Raw genomic sequence first — 25350 nt, 5'->3', positions numbered from 1 at the left:
CCATGAGAGCTTAGTGGAAGGTTAACAGCTGCCTTTTTTTTTGGTGGCTACATCAGGCATGCAGTGTTGTGTTGGGAAATGGCCCAAGTATTCTGGCAGCTTTTAAGTATTTAAACACGTTGTGATTTCCTCTTATCTTTCTGGGATTCTATATTGTTTCTGCTGGACCACCTGGGAGAAAACAGAGAGTGTGACCTACATGTCCTACTATTACTTCTCTACATGCGGCAATCCCTGAATAGGAGAATCTCCACTGGCACTAATGGGACAAAGAAGTGCGGGGGTATAATACATCAATTCTATTATCCATTTAGCAGTGGAAGCCATAATAGCATTACATTGCCCAAAGAGTCCCATCCACAAGGCCATTTTAGCTTCCCCTCCTACTGTGAACCCTGCCAAATCACATCAGTTGAAATTGGGCATCCTTTCTTACAACGGGACTGAATGAGACGGTGATTTATAAGCCAGTATCCACAGAACCACATAGTTTGAGTGCCTCCCATCCCAAAGTTCCCCAGAATACTCAAGGGGTTCATATAGCATTTGGTCTCTCTGGAGGACAAGAGATCTGAGCCCGACCCCTAGCCATCTTTCTCCTTGGGTAGAGTTCTCTCTCCCCTGAACTCCAGCTGAGTTCAGGGGAGAGAGAGGAGGCATTAAGGAGCATGGAGGCAGAGAGTGGCTCTGTGCCAGTAATAAGATGCATTCATTTTCAGTTTTGAGCAGTGCAGAGGTTACTCATGTTTTAACCAAACTTCCAATGTCTACAGTCCATCTAAAGCACTATATAAGGTGAGTCATCATTACTGACACAACCAGTTTAGCTTTGGGGAGTCTTTGACTCAGCAGCCATAGGCTTGGCTCCCACGGCAGCAACCCTGTTATGGAGTACATCTCAATCTAGAGCCCAATCATAAGTCTGGTTTGAACATAAGGGATGAGGAAGTATTCCAAGGTGGTGAGGCTGACCGTAAGAATTTATCTAGATTGTTTTGGAACAGTTTCTCATTCTTCAGTGGGTTACTTTCATCAGCATTATGGACCAGTTAGGACGCAAATACTCATCTATGGTTTCCCAAAAGAGTTTGTCTATCTCAAAGAAATCTCTCTGACTGGGCCAATATTTCCTTAAGGCAGCCAATACCCACTGTAAAATACTTTGAGATCTTTTACCGTCTGAATGAATCTAAAGTTGGCATGATAAACTGCAGGAGGGGTTGAGTCAAAAGGCAGCTCAACCAATGCTATTTCTCCTTAACTGGCATGATGAGCCTTGCCTCATTATCGCCCCAGTGAACCAGCCAAAGTTCTAAGGATTTAATAGGCTTCTGACCACAGCAATCGCAAACTCCTTCCTTTCACGCTCACTAACAGCATGGCTCTCCGTAACTGCTGTCTAGACAAGGTCAGAACCTTCCTCTAACTCAGGATAGGTCTTCACACTACAGACAGTCCTGGACTTACAATGGTTCAACTTACAATTCTTTGACTTTACAATGGTGCAAAAGCAATACATATTCAGTAGAAACGATACTTCAAATTTTGAATTTTGTATGATACTTTCTCCTGATGCAGGGCAGCAGCAGAGAGCCACAGCTCCCAGCCAGCCACAGCATTATGAGGGTAAACAACTGATACACTTACAACAATTCTGTACCCATACAAGCACTCCATTTTTCACTTTCAGTATTCAATAAATTACATGAGATATTAAACACTTTATTATAAAACAGGATTTGTGTTAGATGATTTTGCACAACTGTGGGTTAATGTAAGTGTTCTGAGCACACATAAGGTAGGCTACACTAAGCTACGATGTTCGGTAAGTTAGGTATATTAAATGCATTTTCGACTTAGGATATTTTCAACTTACAATGGGTTTTTGGGGACGTAACTTCATCATAAGTCAAGGAAAATCTGTAGTTAATATAGACTATCATGATTTTTGTGCTGGTTCCTCAAGCCACAATTTCCAAAGAGTGATGGGAAGAGGTCCAGATGATACCTGCACAAGCAGACATGTCAGGAGAGGAACCCAGACCTTGGATAACCTGCATCTTTTATAATAGGCATTAAGGATTACTGCCCTTGCTCTAGAGGGAAAGATTATCTCTATCTTTTAAGACTGTTGACTCCACAAACACTTGAAAAGACAGTCCAGAACAAAGGGTAATTAATGCCTCAAATACGTGATAGCATTGTGTAGAAATTTCCCAATTATTATTTAATGAAAAAAATGTCTAGAAATTCAGCTGATTTTTAAACTCCCTACGGTATTGTTCAATTCACTTTTTCAAGACTTTCCAACCATTATTCCTTTCCACATACTCTGCTCTGCAGGTAAACTAGTCTTTTCATTTGCTGAACATACCCAATATTAACCTAGTTTCCTGGTTACAGAAAATAAAGAAATAAACAAAAGCAATAAAAAATTTCTTGCAAATAGAAATTGAAACCACAAATCTCAAATTCATGCTTTGATTTTGTATGTCCTTAGTTGTGATAATTCTTTCACACTATGGTTATCTGGCCTTTTGACAGGTTGCCTTGAAAACGATTTAAATTCTTTACATATATATTTATTGTTTCCACAGTGAGCAAGCTTCTTGGCAGTATAAACTACATATTTCCTTGACTTAATATTCCTAATTATATTCCTCTTAATAAATGTTACCTACTTACTAAGATCTAAATGTCACTGTCTTTAAGTTCCTGATAAATATATTCTATAACAGCAGGGAACCAATGACCCCTATTTTTCCCACTGAGATCCAGAACTGAACAGTCAACAGACCAAAGTGGACCTGTGTAATCCAAAGGTCACACTGCAATTTCAAATTGGCAGCCTTCCTTGAGTTTCATTTTACTTGCCAACGAAACAATGAAGTACTTATTCTGATGCCAGCAGAACTGTGGGAAGAGACTAAGAGATTTGTATTTCCCTGAATTTTTAATCTGCAGAAGAGAACAACTACAGTGACCAAAGTGGCATGTGTTAATATTATTTTAATACTTCTATAATTATATAATCAATTGAATCTTGGAAAATATGGTGTGTTCATATAAAAATTGACTCATATGACTGCAAAATGTTAACAGATCATCAAATAGAATGAGAATTATAGTCAGACTTTACAGTAAACAAAAAAGCAAAACCAACAAAAATGTCAGTGATGGTATTTTCCTGGACTATCTATGGATTAATAATAAATATAAGCACAATCTTAGAATTTCCAAAGAAGAGTAATTCTACACTTTTCCTCACTATGGCTACCTGCTGGTTTGTGGAGCAATTTCTTCTTGCAAAGTGTCTGTAACACTAGGACTCAAAGGTCTTTACATCAGTTTTCCTGGCATTTTTCAACTGGACAATTCCAGCTCTGATTGTATCGAAGCCCTTCCCACAACTCCCATAACTTTAGGCCCTTTACAATGCATATTCTGTTTCAGTAGATCTGAGGCTAGGTGGAGAAATCTGTAATTTTAAAGAAGTACCATGAGATTCTCACATTGAGGCAAGTTTGAGATACAGTCTTGTCATTTTACAAATCCTTGGAGAGCAGGAACTCTGTCATATCCATTTTATATCCACATAATTGCTAAATATAAGCAATTGTACATGATAGATTTTAATTTTTTCATTAAATATCAAGTTGACACAAAGAGAATTTATGAAACATATAGAAAATATAATGGATAATGTTTTAACTACCACCAATGAACTAACAGCCTACTTCAAGGACAGGAGCAGCATCACTGCACTCAGTTATGGTCCTCTGTGTCTGCTTCCTGGATTCTATCTCAGTCACTTGCCCCTCAGAGTACTGCTGCTGAATTCTATCATTCCTAGTTTTTCTTTAGTTTTATTTGTAGTACTAAACGATGTACCATTTATTTTTCTATGACCTTAAACTTCCTACAAATGGAATCATACTGTTTGTATTCCTCTGTGCCTCTGCGCTTTTAATGGTGCGCTCCGGAGGGTCCACCAGTTGCTGCGGATTGCTCAAACAACTTCTGTATGTTATTTCACCATATGAAGATACTACAATATATTTACCCTTTCTCCTGCTGAAAGAGATGGCAGTTGTATCCAACTTTTTTCCATTACAAGAGCGATATTTTGCATGTCTTACAGCTCAAATATATGAGTTTTACTAAGGTGTTTAATAAGAAATATAATTAAGTCGTCTTTACTAGATAATGCCAAATTGCTTTTCAAAGTGGATAGGCCAATTTATATTCCTATGTGCAGAGACTGAGTTCCTTTAACTCCTCACCAAAACTTTAAATATCCAATTTAAATCAATTCAGTAGGTATGAAATGGTATTTCATTTTGGTTTTTAATTTTCGCATCCTGATGGCTAATATGGTTGGGCATCTTCTCATATGTTCATTGGCCACTGAGGTTTCCTCTCCAATGGCCCACATGTAGTCTTTTCTTATTGGTTCATAAAAGTACTTTTTATATAATTCTCTTTCAGTTATCTATTTTTCAAATATTTTCTTCCAAGTTCTGGTTTGTCTTTCTTCTTTCATGAAGGTATTCTTTTGATGAGCAGAAGTTCCCAATTTTAACACAGTCAATTTTCTCAATCCTTTCCTTTATGGTTTTGCTTTCTTAAGTATCTCATGTAAGAAACCATTTCCTATGCTGAAGCCGTAAAGATATTCTTCTACACTGTCTTCCAAATTTTAGAGTTTTGCTTTCTACATTTGAGTAGTCAACCCACCTGGAATGAACTTTCGTGTACACACTGAGATGGGGTTTGCAATTTCACCATTTTTCCTTCATTGAAAAGCCTAACATTCCTCAACTCATCGAGTGTTAGCTGTGTCACAATCAAAGCTTCATATATGTGAGGGCCTGTCCCTGGCCTCCTTGACCAACTTGTCCCTTCCTTTGCCCCAGGGTCTAAATTGATACAGTTTAACAATAAATATCTCTCTTCTAAGGAATGTGAAATGTCATGGTTATTTCTGGTGCGCTGTTCTTTCATACATATCTTAGCAACAGCTGACCAAATTCCATTTAAAAATTATTTATAACTGTTTTTACTGGGGTTGCATTGAATGTATAAATCAACTTAGAGAAACTGACTCAACTAAGCCACTGAGTCTTCTAATCCATGAACAAGGTTTCTCTGTTCTTTTATATAAGCTTTAATATATTTCAACAAAATTTACTTTTCTCCACGAAGGTCTTGCCTATCTTTTGTTAGGCAAGGTCTTGCCTTTTACCAAGGTAAACGATAACTTATAAATTATATTTTCTTTCTGTAGACACATCGAAATGGATGTTATATTTTACACTAATTTTGTATCCAGCAAATTTGCTAAAATCTTATATTATTTCTAATAATTTACCTACAAGTACGTTTGAGATTTTCTAAATAGACAAGCACATCACCTGAGAATAACACTTTTATTTCTTTCTTTCCAATTTATCTCTTTTATTTCTTCTTCTTGTTTTCCAGTATGATGTCAAATGCAAGTAGTGACTGATTTTCAAATGTAAACCATACTTGAATTATTGGCTGAACTCAATTTGACCATAATATCTCTTTTATATGTTATTGGATATGGTTTGCTAATATTTTGGTTAGGATTTTTTTTTGAACTATTTTTATGAGTAGGATGGACCTATAAGTCTTCTTTTTCATCATTATTTGGTTTTCGTACCAGGGTTATCGGTCATCACCTCATACATTTCACACTCTCAAGGTTTTACTGCATTCCTAATATCAGAGTTGTACTTCTTTCATTTTTGTCCTCTGGAATAGTTATATGTGATTAGAGAAACTTGTTCCAGTTTGAAATAACTGTTAAAATAACTTGGACCTTATCTTTCTTTCCTTCTCCCTTTCCTTCCTCCCTTTCTCTCTCTTGCTTCTGCTGTTTGTTTCTAACGGTGATTTATTTCCCTGTGAGTTTTGTACTTTGAAACTGTAAGCTCACATTTCTTGAAACTTTAACTTTTAGACTTTGACTGAAGGTGAATGCCTCAAGAAAGGATACACCTTTTTTTTCCTGAAAGGTAGCATAAATTCAGGCTGCTGTGGTCACAATTTCTCAGAGAAATTTTTTCTTCTCTTCCACTCAGCACCAAGGTTTGACACTGGCAATTTCCCACGCAGTCCTTGAGGTAGAAGATTAGACTTACTCTCATCTTACAGAGCAGTGTAACCCCTGGGGCTCTAGTTTCATGATGGAGTCCTCCAATTAGACATCCCGCTTTGGGCAGGCCCTGGGCTTTGTCCACTGTAACTCAAAGCAATACCAATTATCATAACATATAGAACACTTAGGATAAATATGACATTAGGATAAGTGAAAGAAGTCAGACATAAAAAAAAGTATGCACTTTATGATTCCATTCAAATGACATTCTAGAATTGACATAATTAATCTAGTGTCAGAAAGAAGATCGATCATTTTAGGCTGAGAGTGACTGCAAAGTTCTATAAGGGAACTATTTGAGGTAATGAAAATGCTCTATATCTTGAATGTGGTGGTGGTTATTCATCAAACTGTTAAGCTAAACACATTTAAAATTGGTGCATTTTATTGTATATAAATTACTCCCCATTAATATTGATTTTAATATATGAAATATAAATATTTAATGATAAAAATTATCAAATTATATATTTAAGGTCTGCACATTTTACTATAAGTCAATTTTATGTCAATAAAATTTTTTAAAACCCCTTTAAGAAATGGAATTCCAGAAATCAATTAAGAGTTTTTACCACCACCCGCACTAGTGTCAATATCAGTCTAAAATAAACAGTGCCCTCATCAGACCTCACAAACCTCCATAACAAGGCAGCTTTAGGACCGCAGTCCGTGGTCAGGTCACTGTTTAGTTTTTATCGCTGACAAAAATGTATTTCTATAACTGAAGGCTATTTCTAAGTCAATATATTGGGCAGAAGATAGTTATCCATGCAGTATTGATCCTGACATCATTTAGGCCCTTTTGACCATTCTGTTTCTATCGCATGTTTATTCAGTTGTGACTAAAAAGAATGTGTCAATGTGTCACCAAGTTGCTATTTCTAAGGTCCCAAAGGTTTTTAGGGAATGAAATAGGCATATTCATTTTTTCTGGTTTTACACACAGAAGATTTTGGTGCAGTGTGACAGTGATAGGGTCTTCTTGCAAACTCATGGTCTCTCAAAACAATTAAAATGTGGTAGCAAAAGCCCACGGAAAGGTGCTATATCCCTAAGTGCCAACAGACAAGTACAGATTATTCCTGCAGTCCTTTCGCTATCTCAATTTCTAGGCTTACTAGGTTTCACATTCCTTTTACCTGCTTCTGTCCTCACTATCTCAGGTTATGTTCCTACTAAATTTCATTCTCCTCATTTAACTCTATTCCCCAATTTTCATCTTAACATCTTTCGATTCAATTCAGTTCAATTTCTTGGCTTCCTGTAAACCACCCAGTGCTGTCCTCATTGTGTATATATTAAAAATCAACCAGTTATTGAAACCTGTCATTGAAGAGACTACAAGCTAGCAGAGGAAATTTTTGGGTAAATAATGATAGAAAGAGAGACACGTAGTGCTACTGACTCATGAAACAAAAGGGCTCTCAGCCCAGCTGAGAGAGTCTAAGAAGATCTTTTGGAGGAGAGAGAGGAACCTAAACAGAGCCCTTAAGGGAGAGCAGGATTAGTGGGCACACGAGGGCAACCAAGAGTCAGTGCAGGGAATGGCAGGCCAGGTGGAGAAAACAGTAGCAGCAAAGGCATGCAGAAACCATGCGATCCCTATGGTGCACAGGAAAGTCAGTCTGTTTCCCACGCTAGTAAGGCCCTCTCTCTCTGTGCCTTTTAGCATTTTAGAACTTTTTGGTAAAAAACTATATTCAACTTATAAATGTTTTTAAAGTTGGAAAAATACTGTTATTTGTGTTTGTTTCTATGACATGTCTTAAACACTGCAAACTCTGTGGTTCATCATTGTAATACAGAATTGTTCCAGCACTGTTTCTAGGAAGTACAAAGTCTATACTCTCAGAGGCATTTAATGGCACAGAAGAATTTGATACAGTTTATTTGGTATTTTGTATCTGGCTCATGAAAGTCACCACAATGTGGTAGTTGGAAAGAAAAAAACAAGAAAACGTATTCAAATCACTTGCATTATGATAAACAAAATAAAATAAATAAGCTAGAAAAAGATGACATTATTTAGGAGAAGGTTTCTATTCTAATCTCTCTCTCCCCTTGACACTACCCATCTTCCTTGCCTGTGCTCAATGTTATAAATAACAATGTTTCTATATACAAAGAATATTTCTAAAGAGGACCTTTCAAGTAGAGGAGGACGTCCACCTCCTGGGGATAGCATGTATGTGGGTGTACCTTGTTCGTGTTAGATCAAGATGGATATAGTCTTCCACTGAATGTTTTCTAAGCACCTTATGATTCTGTGTTTCAATGACAATGACCACTACTGTAGATCTGGGGATCACAAACAAAAGATGTGAGTAAATTTAACGATTTTAAAGATCCAGTCAAATTGGAGTCTGTAAACAAGTTGTTAAAAACGTTTTATATGTCTCCTATTCTTCAGGCTCCTCTAATCACGAAGCCAGCCTCCTTTTTAAACATACCTGACTTCTTCTTCTTCTTTTTTTTTTTTTTTTTGGTGAGGAAGATTGGCCCTTAGCTGACATCTGTGCCGATCGTGTTCTATTTTGTACATGTAATGTCTTGATGAGGGGTACATAGGTCTGTGCTTGGGATCCGGACCTGAGAATCCTGGGCCATGCATGAACTTAACCACTATGCCACCAGGCCGGCCCTGACTTCCATTTTTTTTTTTAAAGATTTTTTTTATGTTCTTGTCCTTTTTCTCCCCAAAGCCCCCCAGTACATAGTTGTAAATTCTTTGTTGTGGGTCCTTCTAGTTGTGGCATGTGAGACGCTGCCTCAGCGTGGTTTGATGAGCAGTGCCATGTCCGCACCCAGGATTCGAACCAATGAAACACTGGGCCACCTGGAGCGGAGCACGTGAACTTAACCACTCGGCCACGGGGCCAGCCCCCTGACTTCCATTTTTAAGCACCTCTATCTCTGCTACTGGCAGCCAACAATACTGAGAATTATTTTATTATCGAAAGTGTAATATCTTTTTAGACATTTTGTTATGTTTATACCATATAAATCACGCAAATAAATACTACTATACTTTAAAATTTTAGGATTTTTGGTTTTTGAAAAATTAAAAACTTTGCATCAATAGATTCTTTTCTAGAAAAAATATCACTGGATTTAAAGACAATATAAATCACTGTATACAGTGTATTGTATAAACATCATACAGCCCTGCTGTTGGGTATCTTTTTTCCCTTTAATATGAACCACAAAATATTTGAAGTGTTAAGGGTTAAAAACATCCATGGTTAAATATTAGGAAGTGAGTCCACATTGCAGAACCTGTGCCTAAAATATGTGCTATGTTTCAGAATTAAATATTTTTCAAATGATAATTTTTCAATTATTCAACATACAAAACACTCAGTTCTAGAGAAATTCTTTCGAGCACAGAGCTAGTTAATAAGACACACAGAATATTTAATTTCATACACGAAGCAGGAATGTACACATAAGCATTGTTGTCCGCTACAAAACAAACCTTAAGGAAATAGTTGTTACTGTTATTGCAGTTGCCAGACACTCCTTGCAATTCAGCCACAGTGTTCTAAAATGGTTGACAACAAACATTAAAGGAGGTTTTTTTCCCCACAAAAGAGAAGCAGCCTAATAACAAAGGATAGAAAAGTTCCGATGCCTGCTGTACGACACACTTTCGAGAACTCAGAGAATGCCCCCACTCTTAGTTTCTCAGCATTATAAAGAGTAGCCAGTCTATTCACATTACTAAAAGGCCATTTCTGGTAACCGCAGTCTCTAGCTCCTACAACAAAAGCTGTTTCAAACCAGGAACAGCAAACAGCATGAGTCAAATTTAATGTCATCCCTTGAATGCTTTCCACATAAAAACTACATTCTTGTAAACCTTTTAACACTTATGCAAACCACAGCTTCCATTATATTTCTGTCTCTAATTATTACATGTTAACACAAGCAATAAAAAATACACATCCATGTAGGCAGCTGCTTTAAATTGTATTCAATACTTTAAAAGACTCTAAAAAAATAACGTCATGATACAGTTATGATGATATTAATTTCCAGTAATGAAATCAAATTATGAAAAAAAGATTAAATTATGTTGGAAGAGCAGGAGCCTCAGCTTCTGGAGCGATGATCAACCTTGTTATGAACTACTGCCTAAAGAGACCTCGAAATGCCATCTGCAATCTAAGACTTTAAAATGTAATATATACTATATTTTAAAAAGCAAAAATAATCATATAATTTTAAAAGTGCATGTAAAACAACTCATTTTAATGTGAACAACCATATGTATTTTCTAATACCAAAAAGTAGTACAGTACCAGTTCATACTATTTTTCCAGTCTGACCCACAGTGTTTCACATTGCATAATGCTCTTTGAAAGAAACTGATACCCAAAAGATATATACATGACCCATGCTACACAAAACATATACCAGAATTATATCATCCCACCACTAAAAAGTTAAACATTGATAGCTGTGGAGTATGACAGGAGTTTAAATTTGTCATTGATAATTAAAATCTAGCTGAAAAATTTACCATAGCCCCAGAACTTCGTGGGATAATGCTGACTATCTGAGGAGTTTACTGAAATCTGCCATGGTTACCTTTCAGATTTGTTTTAAAAAGAAAGAAAGAAAAATAAAAGAACAATAATTTGATTAAATCCAGAAAGTCAGTCAGTAATCACAGATATATTCAGATCTACATTTAAAATTTTTCAATTATTCAGATTTATATCTCCCTATTCTTTATAGGATCCTCCCTTTTATTCGTCAGCCTTTAGGCAGAGCCATTTTAACTTTCTTTTTAAGTCAGAATGTTTAACAGAGTGGACAAAAACAGGAATGCAAATTAAAATTGAACTGGATGTTTGCTTATTTTAAACTCTTCTCGTTTGAATATTTGGAGAAAAAAACAGAAAATGCAGAAACAGAGTTTGGGGATGATTTATATATTTTAAATTCTATCAGAGTATGACTTACAATTTTCTAAAGCATTAAAACAGATCTATCTAAGCACACTCAACACACGATAAGGTATTCTTAATCCTAAATATGGTTCTAATAGAAGACCACTGTACTTGTACAATTTCAGGATACATTTCTCACGTTGCAATGTTTTCCCTGTAGACAATTCAAGCAAGCAACTCTCCTCTGTCACTGTGATAAGTTCCAAGTTAGAATCAACCTTAGATGATTTGACCAAAACCAGAAGCTATCTATCCTTCAGTAGACAATGCCGATCCAGGTGCCGGCTCTGGAAACTAGTTGGATGATCTTAGTTGTTCTGCATTTAATTAGAGGTTTTCCTGGCTGGCCCAGGACATGTCACAGGGGATACAGTCAAATAAAACTGATTCTAACTTTGAAATCACAAGATGATTCTATAAATGATAAGAAAAGTAAGAAACCAAGTGGCTGAGTACACAATCCAGGAACAACAAAGACATTGAAATCAATAAATTGTTCAATTACATATAAAATTAACTCAATTACTCAAGGAGCATTTATCCATTGGATAACCAATGTTGGTTCTTCTCATTTCCATTATGTCTCTTGGACATTTTACTTTGCATCAATGGCGAGCGAGAGTAAATATAAAATAGGGACATAACACTCAAATCAATCAATTTAACAATATTTGGTAGCATTAGTAAAAAAGTGAATTTAAATCAAGTAGATAAAGTGTTTACACAAGAGTGAATGTTCATTATTCACATAGCTTTCATCTCTCCCATGCAGAGAAAATTAACAACTGGTTTGAGGGGGGCATGTTTTGATGAGACAGTGTGTAAAACACAAGAAAGGGAGAAACGTAAGTCAGAGAGGAGCGTGAAAGAGAGAGAGAGACAAAGGAAAAGGCTCCTTGACCTTTTCAATAAGGTGAAGGTTACTTGGAGTAACATATTAGCAATCACCTGATTCTAGTTTGACAACTTGCATACAGAATAAAAAGTTTAACCTAAAGCTAAACCCTCATTTTTTGGTAAAATATCTGTACATTCAATTATTCTTCCCTTTAACCCTATCTTCATAAGATACTTATGGATTAAGGATTTGCCTAGAGTAAATTAATTCTCCAAGTATTCAATTTCCCTATTATTAGAAATATAAATCAAAGAATCACAGAACCTAAGTATTACAAGAAACTCAATCACCCAAAACAGGAGTCCTCTTTCCAACGTCTCCTGTTACCCGGTTGTTGCATGTGCGCCTGAACACAGGCAGACCCAGCAGCCCGCTCCACTCAAACGCAGCAGTGTGTTGCAGAGAGTCCAGGCTTTGGAGCCAAGAAGACCCTATTCTCATCCTGAATCTATCAACTCCCAGTGGCTCCAGTAGAAAAACCTCAGTTGCTACATTTCTAGACAACAAAATCTCTTCTGTTTGCTGTGAAGATTCCAGGAAATCACGTAGGAAAGGCACCCTGCAAAGCGCCTGGCACTGCATATTTATTTACCGCACCCCTCACCCCTGAAAATGTCTGTTCAGGTGACAGTCAACTCTGCTTTCTTTACAAAAATGGGCAAACAAAAAAATCCATATGATGTGATCCTAAGTATAAATGTTAAGTAACAAATATTCCTTTTGCATTTACTCAAATTATTAATTAGAGAAAAATCACTTATCAAAGAAAAAAGCTTTGTTAGCTGCTTGAGTTGAAAACCTTTGGGGATGAATGTGATCAATTCCTCAAAATGACTGGAGGAAGTATACAGTCTGTGATCTAAAAACTTCACTTGGACACACGGACAAAGAAAACACTTCAGTTGTTACCAGCGGAAGGAGGGTCGGGAGGGGCACAGGGGGTGAAGGGGAGCACCTATGTGGTGACAGACAAGAAATAATGTACAACTGAAATTTCACAATGATGTAAACTATTATGAACTCAAATTTTAAAAAAAAATTCACTTGGAGAGCCTTAAAGAACTTTCTTATTTTCCCTCTCTCTTTGTTAGACCTGATGCTTTATTTCACAATCTCATGGAATATTAGAAGCTGGAAGAAATTTAGAGATTTAGCTCAATCTCTGTACTTTAAAGCCAAAGACACAGACGCCCCCAGAGATTGGAAGGCTTGGCCTCCTCACCTTCCACCACTTGATGTCACCCGTACTCCCCTGAACCTCGGGTCCAAATTCTTTCCAGCAGCGTGAGCAGGTCAAAACCAAACCTGCAGAGAGTGACTCTACGATCCTCAAAGAGGCTTGCAGGCAAAGCAAACCAGAGTCTCTGATAAAACACAAAATACTAGCACAGAGAATTGAAATCTAGGTAAGATCAAAGTTCAAACACTTGAAGAAATCACTTTTTTAGTTTCTAAATCTAAGAAAACATTTTCAAAGATAATATCTCAGTATAATGAAAAAAGACTCGCCATTTCAAATGGACTCTGCAAGTGAAAAACTAAATCAACTAAATAGAATTCTAGGAGACGAACGCATTCACGTGAAGACTTTCTAATGCTTACTCTTTCATCAAAAGTTCACTGATGCACCGCTTTTAATTTTCTACTACAACAAATGGAGAATACATCTTCATTATACTACAAGCACATAAAAAATTAATATACATTTGGGTTAAAACATTTCAGAACAAAAATACATGAAAAATATTTGAATGTCTGTTTACTAATCTTTACTACGTCCTGGCTAGAAACCAAAATGTTCTGGAAAAAGAATATATTCAGATGAGTAGAAGTTGGACATACGATGTTGCACTGTCCTTATATCAGCTGGTATAAAAAATATTTGTTTTACCTGAATATTTACTATATTTATGGAGTATGAAATACTACAACGAAATCGTTGATGAATCTTTTGAGATGCCAATATGAAACACACGCATGTTTAAACGTGTTTATATAAAGCATGTTGTCCCACTATATCAATGTACATTTGGCATTTACATTAGAAATAGACCAGCATCTGTATTATATTACAATACACAAGGGTTCCCGAGAGCCGTTTTCACTTGGGGGTTAGCTTCTATTCATTCACTTGATCTTCTACAGAGAGCAGGATGCAAAATTATTCCAATATGTATCTACTCTATGGAAAGTGTGCTGGTGGAAAAGCTTTGTTCTGCATTATGTTAGCACAAATCATAGAGAGCAGATCCAAAGGACTTTCTCTTCCTGGGGAAAAAAACCTCTGAAAACACTCAGCAATTTTTAGTACTTTTCTATGTATGTTTGTGTATGTAGCTGTGTGTGCTTTCACTATAAATATTTACTGATTTTTTGAAAGAGCATTACATACCGATTGTAGAAAATTTGAAAAAATATAAAGCAGGGAGAGAAAATCATCTAATTCCACCAATAAAGAAACAAACTATTCACATTTTGGTATTTTCACCCTTTTTTGTTTCAATGAATTTCTTTTAATACTTTGGTAAAAGATGACTTATTTGATTCCAACGTCTTCATACTGTAAATAGGGTACCATTACTTGATTAATAAATTAATAACAAATGCAGGTAATATTTCTCTTCCATGAGGCTGAATGTAGACACATTCTCCTGCAAAGAACCTGTCACACTGGTCCACGGTGAAGACTTCGTGAAGCAGGAACGTAGTGAGACGAGACGTAGGAGGAAGAACGTGCACAGCGCTGCTTACCTCATCGTCGTCAGCATCGTACTGGGCATAGTGCTGCTCAAGCAGCTCTCGCTGGCGCCTTTCTTGTTCCAGCGTCTGGCTTATCAACTGGGCTACCTCACTCACTTGCCCTGGTTTTTCGCGCCCAATAACAAATCTGTAGGAAGGTTAAAGAAGACTAATATAGTTAGACTCTCCAGCAAAAAGGAGTGCTAAGAAAAGTAACCAAGACTGACATCTCACCCATGAAGCCTCAGAAAAGTACTATCGCTTATATACTTTAAATGCTATTCCTGGGTGGAAGGAGAGGTTAGCTGAGCAATTAAAGTGATTTTTGCAGAAACAGCCCAAAAAAAAGATAGGAACCATAAGAAAGTTATTACTCTGGGAGAAGACAAAACAGATGTAAACCATCCTACAGTACTTTACACAATTTTGATGCCCTATAAAATGGAAGCAAACTCATAATTTCCTGTACCCCGAACTCATTTATTATTTCCATAATAACGTCCTCTTTCTACTACAAAAACTGCTTCAAAAACATTTTGAGGTATAGCATACTTTAGGTGGGTAAATAAATAGAGAGGCACTGACTTTTTGCTAAGTTATAACTTTGGAGATAAAGAGAAGAGAAAATAAATGTAGGGGGTTTTTTTTGGTTTTGTTTTTAAAATAAATAAAATAAGAAGAGGTGGTGAATTAATTCACTTTTTCTTTAGGAGAAAGAGATGGTATGAGGAAGGGTATGGCTTCAAGAAATAAAGAGACAGGAAAACATCTGTTGATGCTATTCCTGTAAGAAAAAACGTATAAGGAAAGGACCAGGGAAGCCATTTATTTATTGCAAGTCACAGTCACTTGTGAAACATCCTCATCAACACTATGTGTCTTGCTAACAAATTAACATACAGGAGTTCTATTTTTCTAAAAATACAAATAATAGGTCTCCATGATATAATTTCTTTACATGTAACTTTATTTTAGATGTGACACTTTATTTCATCTTGTTTCTAAATTGAAAATAGCAACATAATCAGAGAAAAGCATCAATCATACATATTTTTTTAATTGCACCATTCTCTGTACAAATACACTAAAGGTCAAAATTTATATACTTAGATGTTACTAATTAATTATCTTTTGGGAATTTTTTTTATGTAGTTTCAAACAGGACGCAGAAATTATGCTTGGGTGTTCATTTATCATCTGAGTTATTTTCCCTTGGGAATCAACTATAAATAGAATCTGTAAATACTAGAATTTTCATCTTTATTCAGGTATAATTTACACACAATAAAATAATCTATTTTCAAAGTATAGTTCAATAAATACATTTGACAAATGTATAAACCTGTAATCACCACATCAATAAAGATATAAGAACATTTCCATCAACCCAAAATATACCATTTCTCTTTCTAGAGTATCATCCTCACCCAGGGCCCATATTACATTTGGCTTTTCTAGAGTTTCATATAAACGAATTCATAGAGTATCTAGCTTCTCTGACTCATCATAATGTTTCGGAGACTTATCCATGTTGTTGCAAGTATCTGATTCGTTCCTTTTTATTCCTGAATAGTACTTCATGGTATCAGAATTGATGAATCATATGGTAACATATACTTAACTTTTAAAGAAATTGCTGAATTATTTTTCAAAGTGGTGGTGCTATTTTACATTTCTACTAGCAACGCATGAAAGCTGCGGTTGTTTTACATCCTCACCAGTACTGAGCATTGCTGTTTAAAATTTCAGCCATTCTACTGGGTACCTAGTGGTATCTTATGATGGTTTTAATTTCCAAAGGCCTGATAACTAATGATGTTAAATACCTTTTCATGCACTTACTGACCATTCATATATCTTCTTCAGTGTAACATCTTTTCAAATCTTTTGCCCATTAAAAAAACTGGATTGTCTGAGTTTTTACTATTTAGCTGTAACGGTTCTTTAAATATTCTAGATACATATCCTTATTTATATATATTATAGATACATACATAAACACAGATACATACACGCACACAAACAGTACATGCATCTGTGTTTGTTTTATTTATTTATTATCCTCTCCCAATCTGTGGCTTGTCTTTTCATTTTCTTTTCACTTTCAAGGAAGTCAAATTTATCACTTTTTAAAAGATTTGTTTCTTTTGTTTCCTATCTAAGAAATCTTTCCCTGATTTAAGATTGCTAAGATTTTCTCCTATTTTTCTTCTTGAAGAGTTAATGTTTTGATTTTATATTAGGTGTACGATTTTTTCAAATTAATTTTTATGCATGATGTTTGGTAAGGGTAGAGTTTCATTGTTCCAAATGGATAACCAGCTGTTTCAACACCATTGGCTGAAAAGATATTCATTATCGTCACTGAATTGCCTCGGTACATTTGCTGAAAATCAGTTGACCAAATGTTTGTGGGCTGATTTCTGGACTTTCCATCTATTCCATTTATGTATTTATCCTTGTGCCAATACCACACTCCCTTGATTACCATACAGTAAATCTTGAAACCAGGTAGTGTGAGTTCTCTAACTCAGTGTATCTTTTTCAAAATTACTTTGACTATTCTAAGTTATCTGAATTTCCATATAAATTTTACGATCAGCTTGACAATTTCTTTTGAAAAGCCCATTGATGTTTGATTTGGGATTGCTCTGAATCTTAAGATCAATTTGTGGAGAATTGATGTGTTAACAATATTGAGTCATCTGATCCATGAACATGGTGTATTTTTGCATTTATTTTCAAAACGTTATGTTAAAATACACATATTTCTTCACTCAGGCAGCTATTTGGGGTAGCGTTATACCACCCAGCTACACACATCTTTAAAGCCTTGTAATCTGGTATAATTATAGTATAGATTTGCAATAATAGAATGCCATCCTGATTAGTATGGTCCAGAGGGAAAACACACAGAAGTGGAACTGAACTATTCTCTATGCCTTATTTTCCTCGTGTGAAAATTAGTATCTAACTCCCTATCTCTAAAGGAGAGATAAAAGAATAAAATGTGGTATAGACATGAAAGGAGTTTAAGGCACTATTATTATGAGAGAACTGATAAAATCTCCCATTTGGAAAATTTATAACATTCAGATTACCTTTCTGTATGTTCTAAATGTTTGGTTCACTTTTATGCTGTCTTTATAAATATGTCCTATAACAGTACATGTACAATCTAACATATATAGAACTGAGTAGAGAATATAAAATTTAAAGGTTATTATTTCAATTATGGATTCAGAGGATGGATATGCTGTGACAGTATAATTTAGGAGTTAAAAAGGTTGGTAAAAGAGAAAAATGGCTTTGATAGGACAAATTCACTGAACCATAAACATGATGTACTGGCTCTGTGACCTTGAATATATTAATATTTCTAATCCTTAGTTTCTATATTTATCAAATGAATATAATAACTATAACAATACCATATAATCTATATAAAAATCTATGTAAGCACCTGGTGCCTAGAGAATGTTTAATACCTGTTTACTGTTGTTTTTACCTAGATAATGTATTAATATCTAGATATGGTTGAATGCACTTACAAGTACTATCTGTATACACTATCCCAATTACTTCTTACTTGATCACACTAGTTTTGAAAACAGACTAGGTTTTTGTGAGTCAACCCCACGAAAAAGAGAAAATACTTGCATTCAAGTGTGCTCTGCAAACCTTAATTTCTGTTGCCAGTGAAACATAAAATTATGGATTATATGATCACTTTAAATTGAATTTTAAAAATTGTCAAAAATATAACAATTAATAAAATCAGGAACAATCAGCCCCTCTAAATATATGTGACCAAATCAACTGATGTTTCTGCAAAATTATGATTTATATTTTAGACATTGTTATCTCCACTGAAATGACAATACATGTAGTCAAATCAGCCTGTTTCTGAACTTAAAGTTCCTTTAAGAAAAAAATATTTTTTCTTGCCACTTTTTATAATTTTTCTTTGTTTCAAACAAGGAATGGTGTGATCTTTTATTTTTTACCTATAAAGAATGAGGTCAAGAAACCAAACTGTATTGGACATTTAAATGAAAAACTAGGTATGTGCTAAGCTTATGATTGAAAAATAATGGCAATACTACTAAAACTAAAATCTACAGTTAGGGTTTATGTTGTCAGCATGTCTTGTTTCTAATGTTTAAGCAATCAGCCTGTTCCAGCATGAGTTATTTCACTACCAACTGCCCCCTCTTCCCCTCAGGCTGAGATACAATAGGCAAAGGCAGAAAAATAAGTTTTTCCTTTTCTTTTCACCTATTATCAGACCAAGCAACATCCATGTATTGTCCTTTGGAGTTTAGATGACAAGATTATATGGAACGCATCTGATTAGTTTATTGAATTCTCTGGTGAGCTGTCAAACAATTAAACAACTATAAAACTGCATTTCCAATTTGCTGAATTGAAGTCATAAAGATCCATCTTCTGTGTGAATGATGTAAGAGGTTATGTCAAAAAATGATGATTTATGAGTGCCTTGTTTTTCAGACATAAGTTATTCTAATAAAAGTGACATACTAGTCAAAAATGGCACTTGAATGATGTCAAAATTTTAAATTCTCAATGTGCAATTAAGGTAATCTAAAAAAGGAAAAGCTATATCGATAGTTATTTGTTCTTATATAATCATTCTTTCATTCAAATATTCTTTAAACAAATATTTACTGTATACTCACCAAAAATCTGAATGACATACATTTTTAAAAAAAGAAAAAGAAAAATAGATGCACAAGATCTACTCTCATTATATTTGAACCTTCGATCACAAGATCACATGCTGCCTTTAAACATTTTTGTTAAAAGTGTCTCACTTTTTCTATGTTTGATCACATTTTATGGTCTTACTCTGAACTTGATAGCTTTTTAAATATTTTACTTAATTCGACTGAACAAGCAGTGGTAAATGTCTATCCAGCGACTTTCACTAAAATTTGCTGATAGCATTTAAGGCTCAAGTCCTACATGACCAGCTTCTGCCTCTTTCTCGTACTTTCATACTCTTACATATTTTTCCTTTCTGTATTGGGAGCTAGATACTATATGTTAACATACTATACTATACATTTAAAATTTTTTTAATTCTTCTAGAAAAATCTTTGCTTTTAAAAGCTAGACCTGAAATATTTAAACTTAATTGTAAGCATTAGTTCTTTAAATAAATTTTGTATCTAACTCAATACTAATTATAAGAACTTTTTTCTATACTACATTTCAATGTAAAAAAAAAAAGAGTAGTTGAATCTTTAAAAAACATTGGCTAACACGTGATACTTCAAGGACTATATACTACATAATAGGTATAAACTTAAGTATTTTCTAAAAACGCTACACTCTTTCAAGAAGTGACATTTCCCTATTTAAGTTTTGATATCACAGGTTTAAATATTTGCACATACAAACATTAAAAACGAAACATTTAAGTGCTCATCTTTATATAGTGACACCAGAAAATGTTTCATTAAGCCCAAGTCCCCTTTAGGCAGTTTTTTGAAATCCCCACTGTTTTTAATCTTCTTTCTATCACTAGCGCTTGTTGACCATTCTCATATAGACGAGATTAAAAACTTCTACTATCTATGGTGGCAAGCCCATAGTGGCTGCTCCTCTTATCTGAGGGCCAGGAGGTAGTCTTAGGCGTACCGTAAACAAGAAATCCACAATGACTGACGATTTCCATGAACATGGCAATGCCCTCGCTGCCCTTCATTACAGCTGACGCTCCACTGTGCACAATCACAAAACCAAGGCCCTGATAAAAAGTGAGCCTCTCAATTTCCCCTTGTGCTGTAATGGTAACAAAAGATCTTATTAAAATGATATGAATGAAGTGAAAACATTTCAACATTTGATGCATTTCAAATGCAAATATCAGATACCCCAATGATTTTAAGTAAAAAAGGTGTTTTAAAAAGCTTGCATATTTAGAAATTATATGCCCAGTTGTGAATCCAAAATAAACAAGCGCATATCTATAAAAAATTCACTTATTCATTTATATTTTCTTTTGAATATTAGAACCTCTTCCAAAAAAGAAAGGGAAATATTTAAGACTCTCAGATTAATTTGTTTTCTATCGTGTGTAACTATACTTCCTATAAAATCATGACCTCCAGAAGTGTTATATGGCTCAATGTCAAAGTCTTTAAATATATATGCTGGGGATAAAAGCATGAGGAATGCATAGTTATTGATCATAAGTAGCAGGTACTTGCCAGAAAGCCTTTAAAGTTTAATGTGAATGGTGTTGAACCGCAAACATAATTAATTAGAAATTTCTCATACTGAAGCACAATCTCGTCTGTAACATCACTTTCCTCTAACAGTTGTCTTTTAGTAATAGGATGGTTATCTGGAGTTAAAAAGAACACATAATCCTTTCTCCAGAGTTCACGCTTTCAAATGCTTTATAACTGTTACCATGTTTTTTAAAACTTTTCTATTTTTTTAGACAAAATTTGTGGAATCTTCTACTTTTATACACATAGAAGGAAAAATGTTTAGACCTCACCATCCTGGTCAGTCTTTCCTAAACAGTCTCAAGTTTTTCAGGGTTCTTCTTAAGACAGGGAATGCAACATTAAACAAATAAATTATATTGTGGCATAACATTATCTGTTCTACCTGCCTGTCTATCCCTCCATCTGTCTGTCCATCCATCCACCTAGTTATTGATCACTACATAATAGGCAGCCTCTCAGATAGACCCAAGTGATTACTGGCTCCTCATATTCATATCCTGTGCAATTCTCTCCCCTTGAGAGTGGGATGGACTTGACTCATTTTTATCAAATAAAATACAGAACTGACGGAATGTCACTCGGATATTAGGTTACGAAAAGATGGCGGATTGCATCTTGGGTACTCCCTTTGATCACTTTCTCTGGGGAAGCCAGTTTCCATGTTGTAAGGCATCCTATAGAGAGGCTCTCATGAGAAAGCTGGAAGTGCATCACAGAAACTGTGAGATAATAAAAGTTTATTGTTTCAAGTCACTAAATTTTGAGGTAATATATTATGCAACAATAGGTACACTAACTATGCCATGCCCGTAGTGGTGAGCAAGACAGACAAGGTCCCACTTAAAGCTGTAGACCTCCAAAACAGGAGTTCTTAAAAGTTATGCTGCAAATCTATATTTGACTAATGAAAAGGGTCCAGACATAAAGAATTTTATATAGATTTTTTTTTCTGGTAAAAAACCAACAATAATTTTTTTTAAGTATATAGCACAATAAAATCTATATATTGCTAATAAAATTCAGCTTGACTACATCTGCTTGTCTTAAAGAGGCATAGTATTCCTTCCCAAATCACCATCAATATAATTCATTAATCATAACCATTACTATACGTTTAAAACATCAGTTTTATTGAGGTCAAATTTATATACAATACAATTCATCAAATTTAAGTTGTATAATATGTTGAGCTTTGACAAATACATATACAGGTGTATAACAAACACAATAAGCACAATACAGAACATTTTTGTCACTTCAAAAATGTTTCCTCTTTCCTCTTTGCAGTATAAATGGAGTCAAGCAGTGTCAAGACTTTAGTGTCTGGCTTTTTTTACTCAATATAACAGTTTTGAGAGTTATACATGGTGTTGAATATATTGGTAGCTCATTCCTTTGTATTGCTGAGAAATATCTCATTGTATGAAATATAATACAATTTGTATATACATTTATCTGTTAAAGGACATTTGAATCTTTCCAATTTTTAGCTATGAATAAAGCTTCTTTGAACACGCAACTATGAGTCTTTGGGTAGTTATATGTTTTCATTGCTCTTGAGTAAATAGTTAGGAGTAAAATTGTTGGCTGGTATGGTAAATGTTTAACTTTATAACAACTTACCAAACTGTTTCACAAAGTGGCTGTGCTATTACTGCATTCCTGCTGGCAATGAACGAATGTTAAAGTTGCGCCACATCCTCATCAATGCATAGTATTACACATCTCTCAAATTTCAGCCATTCTAGTGGGTGTGTAGTATTACCTTATTGTGGATTTAATTTACATTTCCCCCGTGATTAATGATGTTGAGCAGCATTTCATGCGCTTAACTGTTTATCTTTCTCGGTGAAGTATCTCTTTAATTGATTTGCACACTTTTAAAAGGATTGTATATCTCTTATTGAATTATAAGAGTTCTTCATATCTTCTAAATAACAGTCCTTTATCAGATCATTGTTTTTCCAATATTCAGTCTGTAGCTTGCTTTTCCATTTTGTTAAGGGTACTTTTTGAACAAATGTTTTAAACTTTGATACAATTCAATTCATCATTTCTTTCTCTTGTACTTCTCGCTTTTGTGTCCTAAAATCTCTTTGATTAACCTAAGATCATAAAGATTTTTGCCTGTTTTCTAGAAACTTTATGGTCTCAGCTGTCGCACTTAGATCTATGATTAATCTTGAGTTAATTTTTATATATACTCTGGGATGAAGGTCAAGATTTTTTGTGGTCTTTTTTTTTAAATGTGGTTATCCAATTGTTCTGCCATCGTTTGTTGAGAAGACTGTAATTTCCCCCATTGAATTACCTTGGTGTATCAATTGTTTATGTCTGTGCAGGTCTATATTGGAACTCTCTATTCTGCTCCATTAATCTTTATTTCTACTTTATGCCTAACTCAGACTTCTGTGATTAGTGTAGCTTTCAGGCAGGGGAAATCCTCCAACTCTGTTCTTTTTAAAAAAATGTTAATTTCTACAAAAAAGTCTACTGAGATTTTAATTGAGAACGTGCTTAATCTACAGATTTGGGGAAACTTGAAATCTGAACAATACTCAGTATTCTGATCCACAGTCTCTTTCTTCACTCATTTAGGTTGTCTATTTTCTCTCAGAAATATTTTGCTGAAGTCTTCAACCTATTATGTCAGAATATTCTTATGTAGCTCATGTTTTTGATGCTATCATAGATGTTATTTTTAATCTGAATTTTCAATTCTTTCTTGTTACTAGTATATAGAAATAGAATTTATTTCTGTACATTGACCTATCTCCTGTAACCCTGTTTTTCTCACTTACTGTTCTAGTAGCATCTTTTGAAGATTCCTTAGGATTTTTATATATCACATGTAAATAAAGAGTTTTACTTCCTCCTTGTGTTTTCCATTTCTTATTCTTGCCTCACAGAACCAACTATGACCTCCAGTACAATGCTGAACAGAAGTGGCAAAAGTGAACATACTTGAATTGCTTTGTTTTGTTTTGTTTGAGGAAGATTAGCCCTGAGCTAACATCCATGCCCATCTTCCTGTTTTATACATGGGATGCCTGCCACAGCATGGCTTGATGAGCCATGCATATGTCTACACCCAGAATCCGAACAAGCGAACCCTGGGCCACCAAAGCGGAGCATGCGAACTTAACCACTACGCCACCCCACTGGCCCCGCATTTTTCTTATACTAAGGGGAAAACATTAGATCCTTCACCATTAAGTACGTTAGCTGTAGGTTTCACTCAGATGCTATTTATTGCATTGAGGAAATTCTTGTATACTTCAAGTTTCCCGAGAAATTTTTTCTAATCTCCATCTCCTGAGATGAGCATATGAGCATATGATTTTTCTCTATTAGTCTATTAGCATGGAAAATTTCATAGGCTAAATTTAAAACATTAAATCAACCATGCATTCTAAAGATAAATGCCACTTGGTCATAATATTTTATCTTTTTCATATATTCTTGACTTCAATTTGCTAAAATTTTGTTATGGATTTTTGTATCTACATTAATGAGGAATACTAGTATGTAATGATTTTTGTTTTAATGTCTTTTTCTGAGTTTGGTATGATGGTAATGCTGGCCTCATAGAAGTAGTTGACAGGTGTCCCCTCCTCTATGTTCTGGAAGAGCTTGTATAGAATCAGTGTTATTTCTCCCTCTAATGTTTGGTAAGATTTAGCAATGAAACAAACTGAAACTGGAATTTTCTTTGCTGGAAAATTTTATCTATAAATTCATCTTCATGTAAATAAACAACACGTTATTTTTTCTTGAGTGAGCTTTGGTACTTTCTTATAGTACTATCTTCTAAGAAGTTTAACCATTTATGCTAAGTTGTATTTATTAGCATAAAGTTCTTCATAATATTGGCTAGTCCTTACAATATGTGTTAGATCTGTAATGATGTCCCCTCTTTTATTCTAACTTGTATCTTCTCTGATATGAATTATCCCAACATTTTATCTTCCGTAGTTTCTCTGAGTCAAGAATTCAGGAAGGGCTCAACTGGGCAGTTCTGGTGTGATGCCTCTCATCAAGTTCAATCAAATGTTCATTAGGGTCAGTGTCATCTGAAGGCTTTACTGCAGCTGGAGGATCTCCTTCCAAGGTGTCTCCCTCACATGGCTCGCAAGTTGGTGCTGGCTGTTGGCAGGCCTAAGTTCTTCCTTGTGTGGGCCTCTAGAGAAGGCTGTTTGAATGTCTTCTCAACATGGGGGCTAGATTTCTCCAGAGCTGGTGATCCAAAAGAGCAAGATAGAAGCCAAATGCCTTTTATAGCCTAAACTCAAAAGTCACACATCATTACTT

General features: G+C 34.9%; 1 protein-coding gene across 26 annotated transcripts in view; it reads right to left on the bottom strand.

The window, feature by feature from the left end:
* PPP1R9A (protein phosphatase 1 regulatory subunit 9A) overlaps positions 1–25350 on the bottom strand; it is a 314168-nt gene that overhangs the window by 89215 nt on the left and 199603 nt on the right. For 13 of the 26 annotated variants that reach the window (XM_023639218.2, XM_023639228.2, XM_023639222.2 and 10 more), the window contains exons 6-7: positions 14789–14924; positions 9660–9725 (exon numbers count right to left, since the gene is read on the bottom strand). In XM_023639218.2, coding sequence (XP_023494986.1) covers positions 9660–9725; positions 14789–14924 — 202 coding nt within the window. The remainder of the gene's footprint in view (positions 1–9659; positions 9726–14788; positions 14925–25350) is intronic. The other 13 variants (XM_023639224.2, XM_070265693.1, XM_023639225.2 and 10 more) reach the window with 1 other exon arrangement.

The sequence above is a fragment of the Equus caballus genome, chromosome 4, assembly GCF_041296265.1.
Source record: "Equus caballus isolate H_3958 breed thoroughbred chromosome 4, TB-T2T, whole genome shotgun sequence".
In the NCBI taxonomy this organism is placed as follows: domain Eukaryota; kingdom Metazoa; phylum Chordata; class Mammalia; order Perissodactyla; family Equidae; genus Equus; species Equus caballus.
This window is presented reverse-complemented; position numbering and strand designations above follow the sequence as displayed.